At 40.7% G+C, this 16,570-nt stretch overlaps 1 protein-coding gene across 6 annotated transcripts in view; it reads left to right on the top strand.

The window, feature by feature from the left end:
- ablim3 (actin binding LIM protein family, member 3) overlaps positions 1-16,570 on the top strand; it is a 328,604-nt gene that overhangs the window by 288,655 nt on the left and 23,379 nt on the right. For 4 of the 6 annotated variants that reach the window (XM_041193207.1, XM_041193210.1, XM_041193206.1 and 1 more), the window contains 2 exons: positions 8,971-9,105; positions 13,884-13,960. In XM_041193207.1, the coding sequence (XP_041049141.1) occupies positions 8,971-9,105; positions 13,884-13,960 (212 nt within the window). The remainder of the gene's footprint in view (positions 1-8,970; positions 9,106-13,883; positions 13,961-16,570) is intronic. The other 2 variants (XM_041193208.1, XM_041193211.1) reach the window with 1 other exon arrangement.

Raw genomic sequence — 16,570 nt, 5'->3', positions numbered from 1 at the left:
TTTTGTTCAATTGTCTTCCTGAGTGTAGTTGTATGGAGCAGATTTCCACAATTTATTCCTAATAGATCTCTTTAGCGAGAGAGGACACAGCTTCTTTGCAGCCTTTCTGTACAGCATTCTGTTCTCTGATCTCTCTGGCTTAGTAAACAGTTCTTAAAGTCTGATTGGCTATATATTCCAGAGGAATTTGCTTAATCCATGTCTGCTGTAGTCATTGTTTTTTTGAACAGGTAATTGTAATTTTGATGCCTCACCTCAGGAACTTTTGCGAAGTTTCAGGATTGTTTAAAGCCAACTGGAGATGGGGACTTTCATGCTCCAGAGGGGTTTGAGTATCTGTTCCTTTTCATCCCATTTGAGTGGGATGCAAGTTTGATTATTATAGCTGGATGGCGGTCTTCCATTATCTTATTTTTTTTTTTAATATAGCCAGAAAATGAATTGGAAATTGTATTTTTTTTAAAAATGAACATTCTTGTAACAGTAAGGCTGTGTACTTACTTAAGGCACCCATCTTGTCTGCATACCAGTACAGAAATCATATTCCCCCATTAATCATTCTACCTCAGAGATACTTTTTCTCTGAGTAATAATACCTTTTTAACATTGGATTTACTAGAACATTTTAGTGTTTAACTTGTAAACCATCTAACTACATCAGTTACAGTTTAATAAGAAGCGCTGAATGCCTTTGTATTTTATTGTATAGCCCTGAGAACTCTATAGATAACCCCTATTGCTCAGCAAAGGTGGCTTGCGCCATTAATTTTCCCCCCAAATACTGTAAGTAAGTACCACTTGATAACTCGCTCACAAGATGTTTGCAGTGTTGCTCAATATGATTAGGTCTTAAGGTTTTATTTTCACCTCTACTTTCATCCTTTGCCTTCAGGATTTTAATACTTCTTTGTTTGGATACTAGTGCACTAGCATTAGAGATCCTAATGATTTTGAATAATATGAAGATGTTTATTGATAAGGTAAGGAAGTACTGTTACTTTTTAGAGGATTTACTGATGGATTTTGCACAGTAAATATGTCATTGTTATAGTCATCAGAAATACTATTATCCTATGCCACTGGAATCACTCTGGTAGCAAGGAATTGGATTCCTTAAGGCTGCCATTGAAGTAAGGGGTAATATAAATGAGAAAAAGTAAGGAAACCTACTGTTTTTAATGGTTGATAGACAAACAGAAGAAATATATGCAGAACTAAGTTTTTATATAGGGACAGGACTTATAGCCAGGTGATTTGAAAAAATAAGCCCACAATCTCCCAAGTACCAGAGGCCAAGGTTACATGTACTTAAGTTTTTGAGGAGGATATCTACAAATAGACAAGGATGTATGCAGTGTGATGAGTTCCTCTAATACTTGTCCTGGTACGGGAGGCAAAAAGAGTAATTTCAGAGGAAATTCGTGGGGCTAGAGGCTACCATATTATTAATGCTCATATTTTTCACATGTTTTGACTCTGGTTTGTCTTTTATTTTTAATATTGATGAACACTGAAGCAAAAATGTAATTGACGGAAATTGTATTAGCAACGTTGATTTGAAAGGATCCTGTGTTATGAAAAAAAGTCATATAACCACAGCTATTCCATTTTCATTTAGATGTTTCCTCAGACAATGGGCTGTGATTTCTTTTGCTCTCTAATGTTTATCTAAACTTGCACAGGAAGAGGCTTGCTTATGTTGCAGAGATATGCGCAAGTTGAACAGGTCTGCAATGAAATATAGTACAGCAATGCAGGGGAAAACACAACTGGAAATTTCCCAGATAAGAGCTGTATCCATGTCTACATCGTATTGGTTTGTTTGGAGCTGTGTAATTCCTGTTCTATTTCTTTTCCAATACAGTAGCTCTCATTTTGCCTCTGCGATTATCCTATTTCACTGCAAATCTCCAATGCACTGGGAAATATGTCTGGTGTTATAAATTCTGACAACTGTTATTAATTGGATAGAGAAAAGCAGCTTGGGTTGCATAGTGATTACATTCTCAGTGTTCACTTGAAAACCCTTAGCCCATTTGGCTAGTATGATATTCTGGTCAATGCTTGGGCCAAATACTCAATGTTTGACATTGCAATGTTATTCAATGGGTCTCATTCTTAGTTCTGTTGGCAATTACTCTCAGGCATAGGGAGAATACATAATCAGTGTTTGCTCTAACAGAAATATAATGCGATATATTGTATGAAATGTTTATTCTGTATTGCTGTTAAGTAAATCTGATGGATTTTTAGTGGAACTATTAGTGTTCCCATGATATATGTCAAGTGAGTGGTTCCTATTTAAGAAAAAGACTTTGAATACCACCTTCATGAAATTTAAAAACAGAAGTGAAAATGTCCAAGAGCTAAGAAATTAATAAACTAATTATTTAAGTACATTAAATTAGAGAGGACTTGAAATTGAAGTTACCCCTACTGCTAAACCTCCATTGAGCTTTTGTGGTATCTGTTATACTCAGTATATATGAGGCTATCAGATTTAAGGAGAAGGTCAAAAATTTGCAGGTGGTGCTTCATGCAGAAATGGTAAAATACGTTTTTTAAAACAATGCTATTAAATAGGTTCAAATTTTATCAACCAGATCATAGTCAGGGTGGGTTTGCAACCATTTCAAGCAGGAGAGAAAGCATTTCAAGGAGATCTACACAAGGCTGTCCGTCACCTGTGCTTTCTAGAAGTGATACCCAACTGTGTCCACCTGTCTAAATGTCCATTTCATATGATCTTACATGTACAGAATTCATCTATTAATATTTAAAGATGTTAGGTACGTTGTTTAGAAAATATATAAATATCAGTATAGAAATCTTAGATTAAATCTTTTCCCCCTGCCCAGTGGAAATGGGGAATGAATGAGTTGAAAAAGTGGTGCTGGAGTCACAGTCCCATTCTCTTGCTGTTTCCTGTTTTCTTCTGCAGGGCAAACCAGATGTTTGGTGGAAACAGTGGAGAGCCTCCCTACTGTACACAAATTGAGGTCTTATGACATTCATAGGATTCCATTTTGCTATTATAATCACTTGCTGGGAGATGCTCTACCAAGCAAAACCTGGCCGGTAACATTACTAATGTAAGACGAGGAAGAGCAGGAATAAGGTAACCTGCTACCTCCCCAGACTCTGCTATTCCATCATCGCTAACTCTCCCCTCTCTTTCTCCCTGGCCTGGTCAGCTTCTAGGCCATCTGATTTTATGGCAGCTTTTGCAGGAGAGAGCTGCATCAGCATGCCCCATTTGACGGTTGCAGTCCACCACTTAAAGCTTAATGAGGTCCAGCCCTTGAAATCAACCGAACTTCCCGCTAGCAGTGTCAGGCGGTCAATTGACACACTCCATTAGTTAGTCACCCAATAATTAGCATCTACACTGAGACAACAAAATGCTTAAAATGGCATTCTCATTACAACATTTTTTCATCTACCTGGTAAATAAAAATGGTCTCTATAATTTGGCATTTAAATTTTATTTTGTTAATCATTGTAATAAAATATAACAACGGGCAGGCAGTAAGTTTGTTCACTGGCCTTTCCTCTTGGGGAGTGGAAGGAATAACATCTTCCTCTTTGGATGCTCTTTGTACAGGTCTTATGTAAAATAAGTTTGAATAGTCTAAAACAGATTTCTATTGGGCATGAATCTATAGCAAAAATGTACCAATATTTCAACACTAGTTTGCATTATATTGGCTTTCTTACTCAGGGTTCAAGTGTATGTTACTGTTGAAAACAGTAGTGTTGTTCTCCAATTTAATGGAACATAATATGGAGTGCTTCAATCCAGAGTTGACTCAAGTTATACCTGCCCTGAAAGTGCTTGATAGTAGATGGAGAAGTTTGAAATCACGTCTTAGTTAGCTCTTGCCTTGATGAACATGACAAAAACACAAAAAATCGCTTTACTTTAGAGAATGTGTAACCAAACAAAGCTGTATTATTTACTTGAGGCAAGCCAATAGCCTTTTTCCATCAAATTGTTTTTGAATAGAATTCACATTCCTCTATCTTGTGAAGCTACCATGCAACTTAAGTTTTCAAACTACAGTCCATCAGTGGATACCAGGAATCAGATTTTGTCTTTTTATTGTATTTTTGACTTGTGAGCATATTATCTTTGTGGTTCAGCTTGGCAAGCTGTAACCAGTGGAGTGCCACAGGAATCAGTGCTGGGGCCTCAACTACTTATACTCTCTATCAATGACTTGAATGAAGGGACCAAATGTATGGCTGCAAAATTTGCTGATGGCACAAAGATAGATAGGAAAGTAAATTGTGATAAGGACATGAAGGGTGGAATCGTCCCAGATTTGCACTAAGTGCGGTAGCGGGCGGATAAAACAACATTTGACCCGTCGGCCACGATGGTGGGTTTTCACGCCGTATCATCTCAAACCCACTACATTACTTATGCATTCACGGGAAACATGGTTTCCATGGTGGGCGGGCTCTCATTCGCCTGCCACACCATTACCTCGTCGCTTCATCATCCCAGGCACCACATTTAAAGTACGGCTACGCTCAGTGCTTCCAGCCCAGGACTGCAGCAAAGAAGACATGACCCCAAAGGCAAGAAGATTGCAACCCTCAAGCACTTTTTGGATGCCGTGGAGGCCTGCTGTGATATCCTCTACCCTCAGGAGGGGCAGCTACATTACCACTCCGGTTTGGTAGGCGATGGCAGTGGTGATCAATGCCAATGCTGCACAGAAGAGGTTGGCCATCCAACGCAGAAAGAGGATGAATGATCTCATCAGGGCAGCCAGGGTATGGCAACCATCTCATCACTCTAAACTCACACTCTCAAACCCATCACACATTCACTGGCATCTCACTCAATGCCAGCTCAAGGGACATCACCACTCATTCTCACACACAAAGCCTCACATGTCCATCTGGCCTCATCTCTGGAAAATGCCTCTTCAGCTCTCACCATCTTGAGGGCACTTACACTGACCAATATGTGCCCCCACACACACACCCTGGGATAGTCTCCTTCCCCAAGTACAGCCCACGTCCTGCAGCCTCTTTGCTTGCCTGAAGCCACTTATCCCCCTTCCCCAAGCAAGATCTTGCCGTGCAGCCAATGAAAAGCCACCCACATATGGCTGATCTGCAAGAGAGAGACCTACCTGTGAGCCCCCCTAAAAGTGATGTGGTGCTGTCTGTGAAGGCTGGCACTTATGATTGTGAGTGCTGACTGAAGCAAGGTAGGCAAATAAACCTTGAAGTCCCGAGCGAAGTGCAGTCCGTCAAGTGCATGTTACTTATTTGCTGTTGTGAAACATGTCGGCGTGTTTTCCTGCCAACATGGGCAGACGATCCAGCAGAGGTAGGGATGAGTCCTTCAGGCTGGCCTTATTATGATATGCTGATGTATTACAATAAGATTCCCGACGCCCAATAGCGGGGAATGCGTCCCACCATCGGTGGGCTAAGCGGACGATCGCAAACTTGTTTCACGCTGTCATGAAACTGATCACGCCATATTGTCCGCCCACGCCACCAAACACACCCGATGCCAGTAGGCATGAAAAATGCTGGCCAAAGAGTCTACAACGGGATTTAGATAGGTTGAATGAGTGGGCAAAAAATTTGGCAGATGGGGTATATTGTGGGAAAATGTGAACTTGTCCACTTTGGAAGGGAGAATATAAAAGCAGTATATTATTTGAATGGAGAGAGACTGCAGAACTCTGCTTTAAAGAGGGATATGGGTGTTGTGGCATGAATCACAAAAGCTAATATGCAGGTACAGTAAGTGATTTGGAAGGCAAATGGAATGGTGTTGTTTATTTTAAGGAGAATGTATAAAAGTAGGGAAGTTTTGCCACAGTTGTACAGAGCATTGGTGAGACCACTTCTGGAGTACTGTACAGTTTTCGTCTCCTCACTTAAGAAAGCATTAGAAGCAGTTCAGAGGAGGTATACTTCACTGATTCCTTGCATGAAGGGGTTATCTTATGATGAAAGGTTGGACAGTTTGGGCCTATATCCATTGTAATGTAGAATAATGAGAAGTAATCTTGTTGAAACATATAGGCCAGAATTTTTCCGTTGGCGATTTGGGGACAGGGCCGACAGGAAAATGACGCGAGATGATGCCGGGAGGAACCCCCAACGTCATCCCGCCCCATTTGAATATTCAGGAAGGCAGGCGGACAGCGAAATCAGCTGTCCACTTGCCGACCTGTCAATGGCCAATTGAGGCCATTGATAGGATAATTAACCGAATTAAAGGTCCTGCCCGTCCAACCTTAAGGCTGGCGGGCAGGCCAGGAGCCCCAGCGTGCAGTAGAAAAAACCTGAAACCTCATCCATTGGCGGGATGAGGTTTCATGCCCATTTTAAAAATCTTTAATACACCTTATGTCATATTTATTAACATGTCCCATCTCGTGTGACATTGTCACATGAGGGCGACATGTTAATATTTTTTTTATTTGTCTATTTCTGAGGTTTTTTAAACTGTCACCAATCTCCCTGAGACCGCACTTAGTCTCAGGAAGCAGTGCACGCGAAAGAGCGCACTTTGACAGTTGGGGAATCCCCCCCCCACAGGAAGTGCTTCCTGTCGGGCAGCCCGCTGGATGGGCCTTAATTGGCCCGCCCACTCAAAATGGCGGTGGGGCCTGTTTCGGCAGTGGAGTTTGGCTGCCCACCCGCCACCGAGCCGGTGGGGCCCGCCCGCCCATCAAGGACTAAATTCTGCCTATAAGATCCTGAGGGGACTTGACAGGGTGGATGCTGAGAGGGTGTTTCCCCTTTTGGGAGAGATGAGAACTAGGGGAAACAATTTAAAAATAAGGGGTCTACCATTTAAGACAGAGATGGGGAGATTTTCCTTCCCCTCAGAGGTCATTAGTCTATGGAATTCTCATCCCCAGAGAGCAGTTAAGACAGAGCCAATGAATATATTTAAGGCTGAGTTGTTTAGATTCTTGATTGACAAGAGAATCAAAGCTTATAGAGGGTAGACAGGAAAGTAGAGCTAAGGCTACACTTAGATCAGCCATGATCTTATCAAATGGCAGAGCAGGCTCGAGGGGCCAAATGACCTACTCTTGCTCCTAATTCATCAGTTTGTATGTATGTTTGTGGCTATTTACTAATAATGGATTTATATGCAAGGAAAGTAGAGTTTTCCTTTGGGTGGTTGATAGTGTCCTTCAGAGGTGAAAACATGGAATCCATGGGAGAGTGTCAAAACTTCCAGGGGGAATCTCCCACACAGAGAAATTTGAAAAATATTGCTTTATAATTTACTGCATGATACAGGAGTTAAACCAGCATGCATGGAATAACAGAGATAGATTAAGTTGTACATTTTATTTAAATAATGCTGCATACGATAGCCTAAATGCTTGTAAAAGGATATCTAAAAACAAATTAGTTGAAATTCAGGTCCACTTGTATAATATATAACATATAATAGAGAGATAGCATATTCCACTGACATCATTTAGTTTAACTGTGATAACTGTGCCTGACAAGTTTAAGTTAGGTGGAATTGCTTGTGTTATAAATTTTCATTTTATTATACTTTATAAATATTTGATGATTAGACATTGAAAGTGCATTGATGAAACTTTTTGTCCAATTGGCAATGAGTTATGGATATATTACGAAATCATGTTTGTTCTGAGCAACTTTGGCTGGTATGCATGTACAGTTAATTAACAGAGTTGTGATATTTTTCAAGATTTTATAATTTTTCAAATAATTCCCATTTTACTTCCAGTATAATCTATACCTGGGGCTCGACTAAAGCAAATAGCACACCACAGGTTTTACCATTGACCAGGAACTTAACTGGACTAGCCATATAAATACTGTGGCTACAAGAACAGGTCAGAGGCTGGGATTTCTGCAATGATAAACTCACCTCCTGATTCCTGAAAACCTGACCACCATCAATAAGGTACAAATCAGGAGTGCGATGGAATACTCTCCACTTGCCTCGATGAGTGCAGCTCTAACTACATTCAGGAAGCTTGACATCATCAAGGACAAAACACCCTACTTGATCAGCACCTTAAATGTTCACTCCCTCCACCACTGGCACACAGTGGCAGCAGTGTGCACAACCTACAAGTTGCAAGGTTCCTTTGACAGCACCTTGCAAACTATGACTTTTACCAGCTGGAAGAGCAAGAGCAGCATGTGCATGGGAACACCCCCACCTACAAGTCCCTCTCCAAGTCACACACCATCTTGACTTGGAACTACATTGCCATTCCTTCATTGTCCCTGGGTCAAAATCCTGGAACTCCTTCCCTAACAGCACTGTGGGTGCACATATACCATGTGTACTAAAGTTGTTCAAGAAGTTGGCTTGCCACCACCTTCTCAAGAGAATTTAGGGATGGGCACTAAATGCGAACTTTGCCAGCGATGCCCAGATCCATGGATGAATTTTTAAAAAGACAGTGCAAGATAGCATCTAAAATTTAACACTGTGCTCCATCATAGTATTGCCACTTATATTGTTTCCTGCAAATTAAACTTTAGTTAACCCTATGTGAAACAAAATGTAATTAAAATAAATTTTACCTTACCAAATGACCTATCTGGTAAAACCACTGCCTAGTGCGGCACTAGGTACTTCATAGGATCTATTCCAGTCTGTGCGGTGTTAGCTGATGTTAGCTGGGCAGACGGTGTCTGGAACAATCCTTACTATAAATGGGGTAAAAGAAAAATCAGCCAGGCCCTGCTCATATTTGCTTTTCAGTTTGTATTTCAGTGTGAAAGTGATAGATATATATAAATCATAAATTAACCTGAGTCAACCTTCAGGAAAAAAAAAGAGAATGAGAAGGAAAAGTATTAAAATATATCAAGAAATGTTTGGGTGTAGAGGAAAATACTTCCATTACTGCATAATTTGTTGAAGCAATTAAAGTGTATGAGGAATAGAATAAATTTCTACACTGCGGTTTCTTCCCTTCTCAGAATATGTCTACATAGCAACAAAAAGCAAAACCAGTGAGGATATTGTTCAATCTGCAAGATATCCAGCAGCTTACTCACCAGATATCTTCCAGCAGTCAGAGTCAGAGTATTGGCCTTCCCCAGCTTCACCCAAAGGTAAGCATATAAACTGGTGCTGATGTTCTTTTGATAGGTTTGTGCTTTATAATAATACTTGGAAAAAACTTAAAATTCTGAAATGTGTCAGCAGAATCCAGGGGCAGGATTTTTAGGTCGGCATGCAGGCGCGATTGGCGGGCCCGGGAGCAGCCGGGGAATGGACTGCCGCCCGCGATCAGCCCCCAACCGTGATTTCATGCTGGCTGACCAGTTGGCGCTACCAGGGTGGGGTGGGAGGAGGGCTGGCGCTGACGTAAACTGGGGCGCACGGAATGAAAGCTCCCTGAAGGCCGAGAGTTGCCTCAAGGAGCTGAAGAATTCACAAGCAATAAATAAAGATTTTAAAGTCCGCAAAAAGGTCCACGCATCAGAATCAGTCACCTGAACATATACATGATGGAAATTCTGTCCATACACTTTTATCTTCTTTTATTTAATAACAGAAACCTCATCCCACCCTTGGATGACGTTTCATCAAAAATGCAAAGTCTGCCAGGCAGATTCGCCCGTCCGCCAACCATGAGGTTGGATGGACCACAAAAAATTCGGGACAGTTGGAACTTCAATGGGCTTAATTGCCCTCTTAATTGTTGGCGGGCACGCTCCTGACTTTTGCACGAGCCCACCGACTGAAATATGGTGCAAACACAGGATGATGTCAGGATGCTTGCCCAACATCATCCCGCGCGATTTTATGCTTGAGCGGGTCGTGCGTGCACCCGCACGCTGAGCTAAAAACTCTGCCCCGGCACTATAAACGGGGTGTGGAGTGGGGTGGATGGTGGTGGTGGTGTGGTGGTGGTTGTGAAGGGGAGAAATGAAGCTCTTTTCAGATCATGGGTAAGATTAAAGAATGACTCTTATTAGCTGCAAACTGTTAAAAGTCATCAATGAAAGTATGATTTTGCTGAATTCATTCATTCTTCTGTGTCACAGCAGCTGTTGTGTGGGCAAGAAGATTGTATAAATCAAGTACATTTTCAAATAGTTGCCAAAATAAATTAGAACACATTAAACAAGATCTGCTCCAAGAGCAAACTCAATAGTAATGCATTCAGTTTTAACACTCTAGAATTTGTTTCAGCATTGCATATCCCCATGCTAATTCAGTATGCGCTGTGCTAAAATCTACGCACATCTTGTTCAATATTAATTAAATAAACATTCAGAGTTTCCCAGCTAATTTAAATAGAAATATGAATTAAATAAAGTCAAAGTTATCTATTAGACATCCCCAATGCTTGATAATTCATACTACACTGAGCCACCAGGGCAACTTTGTGAGATCGATATTACTCTCCTTGTGATTTTTTTTCAAAAACAGACGTGTGCAAGGAGAAAGTGGTAATGATATTTTATGCTCCATTCTAGCCCTCAAACAGAAGAATTAGAAATGCTGACAAAGATTTTTTTTAAAGGTCAACTGGGATTGTTAAATTTAATTGATGAGGAAGGAGTGCAGCTTTGCACGGTTGTGGAAGTACATTGAGGTGTCAAGGATCTGTGAAGCATCTCATGATAATTTCTTGTTGCAATAAATGTTTTTTTGGAATTGCACATAAAACATAACTGCAACCAAGATGTCTCTAACAGTTAAGTATAACCAGGACTACTTCCTGTGTAACATCAGCTACTGTTTTGTATGTTTTAGGGAGTTTTTTGTTTAAGAATATTACATGAAACAAATTCTAAATCTCAAGGGATTTAAACTGTAATAGATAAGTGCAAAAGTATATTTCTATCTTGAGGCCAGAACTGGCTTAAAATCTGGTAATTAGCTACGCTTTTTGTTACGATTCCTGTAAAGAGAAATAACTCGTAAAAAAGAAATGAAATTCCGAGTGACCGATGGAAGGATCTGAAGGACAAGATTTCACATAATAAGAATTTTACTTCAACAAACAAACTAAAATCAACTCTGCTAAATATTATTTAACTAGTAATTAATACACCAAACTAAAGAGAAGGTACTTCCTCATCAATGAACTTGCAACTGAAATATGCCTTACGAAACATCTTTATTTTATGTCACACTTCTGGCAGATATGAAGCAATACAAGATTAAATCCTAAATTAATTCCAGCTTTCCAGGTTGAATCCTCTGGTGTCTTAGAAAACAGTTACATTCAGTCTGAATATTCCACATCCAACTTCCGCCAGCAAGACCCACCTCAGCAACTCTTTGTTCCTTAAATCTCCAAAAGTCCCATCAGTCCTGTCCCCTTCCTTTCATAGAAACCATAGAAAAGTTACAGCACAGAAAGAGGTCATTCGGCCCATCTTGTCCATGCCAGCCCGAGGACACCCCAGGTGCCCTTTCTAATTCCACCTTCCTGCACCTGGCCCATAGCCCTGCAGCTTACAAGACTTAAGATGTACAGGGGTCAAATATGGTGGTCTGTTATCACCGCTTCTTTAATTTACAGATGGTAGCAATCCTTGCTCTGTATTTTTCGATAGGTAGACTAATCAAAGGGGAAATAGGAATAAACTCAATTTACTGCCCAGCCACTACCTCTTTTGCTCACTATGTGAGTGGCATTGGAAAGGCAAAGGATTCTGTTATGTCATACCTCTAACTGTAGATTGTTCATCAGCTATCTCAGGCTCTACTTCAGGCAACACTTCTGATTTATGGGTCCTGCGGGTTACAGGCAGACAATACAGGATTATTATATATTTGATACCAAACACAGAATTGTAGCATTGAATTACAAAAGTTTAATGTTTGATGCAACAGACCTGTGCCAACTATTTGAAGAGGCCAGGCAGAAAACCAAGTTTACTAACATTCTGCTTAGTTGTTAACAAAAAAACATTAAATCCAGCTTTTCACAGCAGCAGCTGCTGCTTCTCCACACACAGTAACTCCTTTCTCGCTCTCTCCCTCTCTCCATTGCCCAGATTTTCATACTTGTAACCATTTAAAAATGGCAGACGGGACCCGATTCCAGGATTCCCCCATTCCCAGAGCCCCCAGTTTTCAGTGGCACAGGATTGTGGGGTTAGGATCTCCCAGCCGCCCGCAATTTTCGTGGAGTCAGGCTAGCTTCTCAATGACTCATGGTTCACAGCCCCTCAAAGGCGTCATGAAACATAGCCTGGATTTGGGAACCTTTTGAAGGGTAAGGTCACAAGACCTTACCTATTTCCGCCCCATGCCCCCTCCCTTCCAACCCCTGCCCTGCACTGACATGGAGGTGACATGGGGAGCGGGTAGAGGTGTGAGGGGTGAGGGCCTAAAATATAAGCTAACAATTGGGATGAAGTGCCGAAGAATCAAGACAGGCCTTTAAGCAATTCATCTCGACACTCGGCCGCCCATGTGGCTGTCTCTGACTTGCTTCCAGGGGCATGGGCCCAACACTATTCCACACCCACCCTCCCCCACCCCCACCCCCACCTCCAATCTGATGGAGTACATTCTACTGAGGTGGGTCTGCCAAGTTGGAAAATCTTCTGGCTCCAGCAATGTGTCTCAGAGACGAAAATCTGGCCCCATGTCTCTGTGTCCATCTCCAAAAAGCAGGTGTCCCTTTTCCTGTGTTAAGGTGTGAAAACTGTCGTTTGATTTTCAACAGGTTTTGGTTTGGGTTTCTTTCTCCCATGACAATCAGATCACATGAGGCTGTCTCTGGGCAGAGGTTTAGTATGATCACTGCCTCCTTATCCAGAATATTTTGTTTTACCTTAAGTTAAAAGAGACATTTCAAAACGTAACCATCTTATAAAGTCCCACATTCATAACATTTTCATTTCCAGGTTCCTGTCTATAGTATCCTTGATTCAAATTTTGATTTGTTATATTTTTGTGAGTGTATTTTCTCTGCTTTTAAACAAGTGTTTCCTAATTAGTAACCTGTTGCGATCTCAAATCGTCCTTTATTGTATAATGTTCTACTTTTTTGCATACTGTGTACAGTTGAGAGTCAGCTGCCTCCCATAGATTTTATTTTCATCTTTGTGTAAGAAACAGAGCAGTGCAGAATAACACAGCCATAATTAATCATTATTAATCTGTGGCTTGTGCTACAGAGTAAATCTTAATTATAGTAGATTTACCGCCTAATTCACAAGAGAATATTTGAGCCAAAGGTAAATGCAAATACCATTTAGAAACAATAGACTTTTTGTAGCATCGATGTGCAGTGATAAATATATTTTCGAGTAAATCACTGCATTTGTCAGAGGGTAAAACTAAGGTCATGTTGGAGCAAGCAGAACCACATCACAAAGAGCTCAAACATATGGGAGACATTGATATCTGGCAATGGGCACAGCTCTAGTAACTGTAAAAAAAAGATTGATAGAGCTTAAGTTGTTCTCCTTGGAGCAGGGAACTTTGAAGTGAGATATGATGCAGTATTTACAATTACAAAGGGATTTAGTGAAAATGTGTATGAGTGAGCCACACAGAAGTGATATAGGGAACAGACCTAATGTAAGTGTGTAACTGAATTGTGGAAAAGACTGATTTTTTTTATCACAGAGGGATCCAGAATAAAACGTTTAGTAGCCATCCAGTATTATGGTAACAATTTAAATAGGAATTGGATAACTATTTATGACAAAAAAAAGTTATTACAAATCCAGAATTTGATGGGTTAAGTCGTGATGGAGTAAGATTGCGAAATAGAGAATACATGCCAAGAAAAGCGAGAGAGGAGAGTTCAGCTAACTGGGCCAACAAAGCATTGTTTATGTTATTATTTGGTCCCCCTCCTAATCTGCTGATTACCAAAGACTGTTTTGAATATAAGTGCTTTGTTTTTCAGCATCTAGATCGAGTCGAAGATCTTCATCTGGTGCAGAAGATGATAGCCAAAATATTTGGGATCAGGGTATTCAGAGGGTATGAACTTTATCTCAACTGTGCAATTACGGGTAGAAATATGCTTATCCAAATGCAGAAAATGATACAGCATTAGGAAGGATAGAGTTTCAGTTATCGATTGTTCTTGATGCACATCAAGGACAAATCCCCTTACTCATTAAAGTATCTTAAATTACTAATGTCATGTGCAAACATCAGGAAGAGCCCAATGGCCCCAGATACAGTTCCTGGTGAATGTTGTTCAATGCAAACTCAACCAAGACCTGGAATTAAAATAGTAACTAAAAAGGTGCCTTGCAGAGATCTATTCTGAAAATTTTCAGGATCAATCACAGGCACATTTTACATAATATTTATTTAAATAAATAAACATGAAATATTACCACAAGTAGAAAATCAGCAAAATGTCTATTATAAAGTAAAATTGGAAAATGTACAGAAAATGTCAAATCCTAAACATAATTTATAAAACAACCTTGCTCCAGGTCCTTCAAACCCATCTTTTCTTCCCTTGCTGCTCTAAAGGCTATAGCTCATGCTGGGTACAATTCTCTGACCCTAACCCTAAATTCCCAAATGAAAATAATTTTTAGTTTCATCAGTGCCTAAACGAGAAGAAAGGTTGTTTGCTGTACTGTAACCTGTGGACGGATGAGAAAGAAACCTGAATTTTATATCAACAGACCCCCTAAATACCTATGCATTTCTTCCAGCAATCAGCAAGCAATATACTGTTTGTGATTCTTTTGACAATGCAAGTTTGCTACAGTCTCTGCAGAATGCAAAAGTGATACTTTTCAGGACATTATCATGTTCAAAGCAGAGCAGACATTAACCATCAATGTAGCAATCTCCATATGGTACAGACAGCACCTATTCAGCATGCTCATATCACATTGAAAATCATAGTTATTACTGTGATAGCTAAAGTCAATTCCAATTTCCACACAGTTAAAAAGTGATAAATTTCTGCATTTTTTTACAATATGAAGAACACAAGGCAGCTGCCAACAATGCACCAAGTCATTGAAATGACAGATGCTGCCCACAGGTCATGGTGCCATTATCATTACTAGTAATTGTATAGGTATTTCCTAATACTGTAATAGACTTCCTTACCATTTCCAGCAGTATAGTAATGTTTCTTTATTGCACTAAGATAAAAGGAAAACACTGCAGAGGCTGGAAATCTGAAATAAAAAGCAGAAAATGCTGGAAAACCTCAGCAGGTCTGGGAGCATCTATGTGGAGAGAGAAGCAGATTTAACGTTTCGAGTCCATATCATTCTTCTTCAGAGCTAAAGAGAAGTAGAAACGTGATGAATGTTATACTGTTGAAGAGGGGAAAGAGCTGATGGAGCAAAATAGAAGGTCAGGGATAGGTGGGAGCTAAGGAGAAATTTGACAAAGATGTCATTGAAACAGGACAAAGGGAGTGTTAATGGTAGTGTTAAAGACTAAAGACGGTGCTGATAGGGGCATAAAGGTAAGATAGCAGAACATGTTAATAGCAGAACAAGGGTCAGCACTCTGCGAAAGCACAACATTGAAACAAGTGACAGATCGCCCAGTTATTGTGGGGGTAGAGTCAGTTGAGGGAGAAAGGATAAAAAAAGTTGAAATAAATGAATAAATAAATGGATTGGATTTAAAAAGGGGTAAGGATGGAGGAGAGAGTTCATGATCTGAAGTTATTGAACTTAATGTTAAGTCCAGAAGGCTGTAAAGTGTTTAATCGGAAGATGAGGTGCTGTTCCTCCAGTTTGTGTTGGGCTTCACTGGATTGCAACAGGCCAAGGATGGACATGTGGGCATGAGAGCAGGGTGGTGTGTTGAAATGTCAAGCAGAAGGAAGGTCTGGGTCATGCTTGTAGACTGAGCAAAGGTGTTCCGCAAAGTGGTCACCCAGTCTGCGTTTAGTCTCCCTATTGTAGAGGAGACCGCACTGAAAGCAGCGAATGCAGTAGGCCAAATTGAAGGAGGCGCAAGTGAAGAGCTGTAGTCCAAGTAGCTTTGGGAGTCGGTGGGCTTGTAATGAATATTCGTGGACAGTTTATCATCAGAAATGGAGACAGAGAGGTCAAGGAAGGGAAGAAGAATGTTGGAGATGGACCATGTGAAGGTGAAAGAGGGGTGGAAATTGGAAACAAAATTGATAAATTTTTCCAGGTCTAGACGAGAGCATGAAGTTGCACCAAAACAGTCATAGATATACCGAAGAAAGAGTTGTGGGAGGGGGCCTGAGTAGAACTAGAACAAGGAATGTTCCACATACCCCTCAAAAATACAGGCATAAGTGGGGCTCAAGTGGGTACCCATAGCCACACCTTTTATTTGAAGGAAGTGAGAGAAGTTAAAATAAAAATTGTGAAGTGAAAGAACAAGTTCAGCCAGGCAGAGGTGAATGGTGGTGAATGTGAATTGTTCAGGCCTCTGTTTAAGGAAGAAGCGGAGAGCCCTCCGGCTGTCCTGGTGAGGGATAGAGGTGTGGAGAGACTGGACACCTATACCTCCTCCCTCCTCACCATCCAAGGCCCCAAATACTCCTTTCAGGAGAAGCAGCTGTTCACTTGCACCACCTTCAATTTGGTCTACTATATTCGCTGCTCCCAATGCAGTCTTCTCTAC

This window comes from Carcharodon carcharias, chromosome 8 (genome assembly GCF_017639515.1).
Source record: "Carcharodon carcharias isolate sCarCar2 chromosome 8, sCarCar2.pri, whole genome shotgun sequence".
Lineage (NCBI taxonomy): Eukaryota > Metazoa > Chordata > Chondrichthyes > Lamniformes > Lamnidae > Carcharodon > Carcharodon carcharias.
This window is presented reverse-complemented; position numbering and strand designations above follow the sequence as displayed.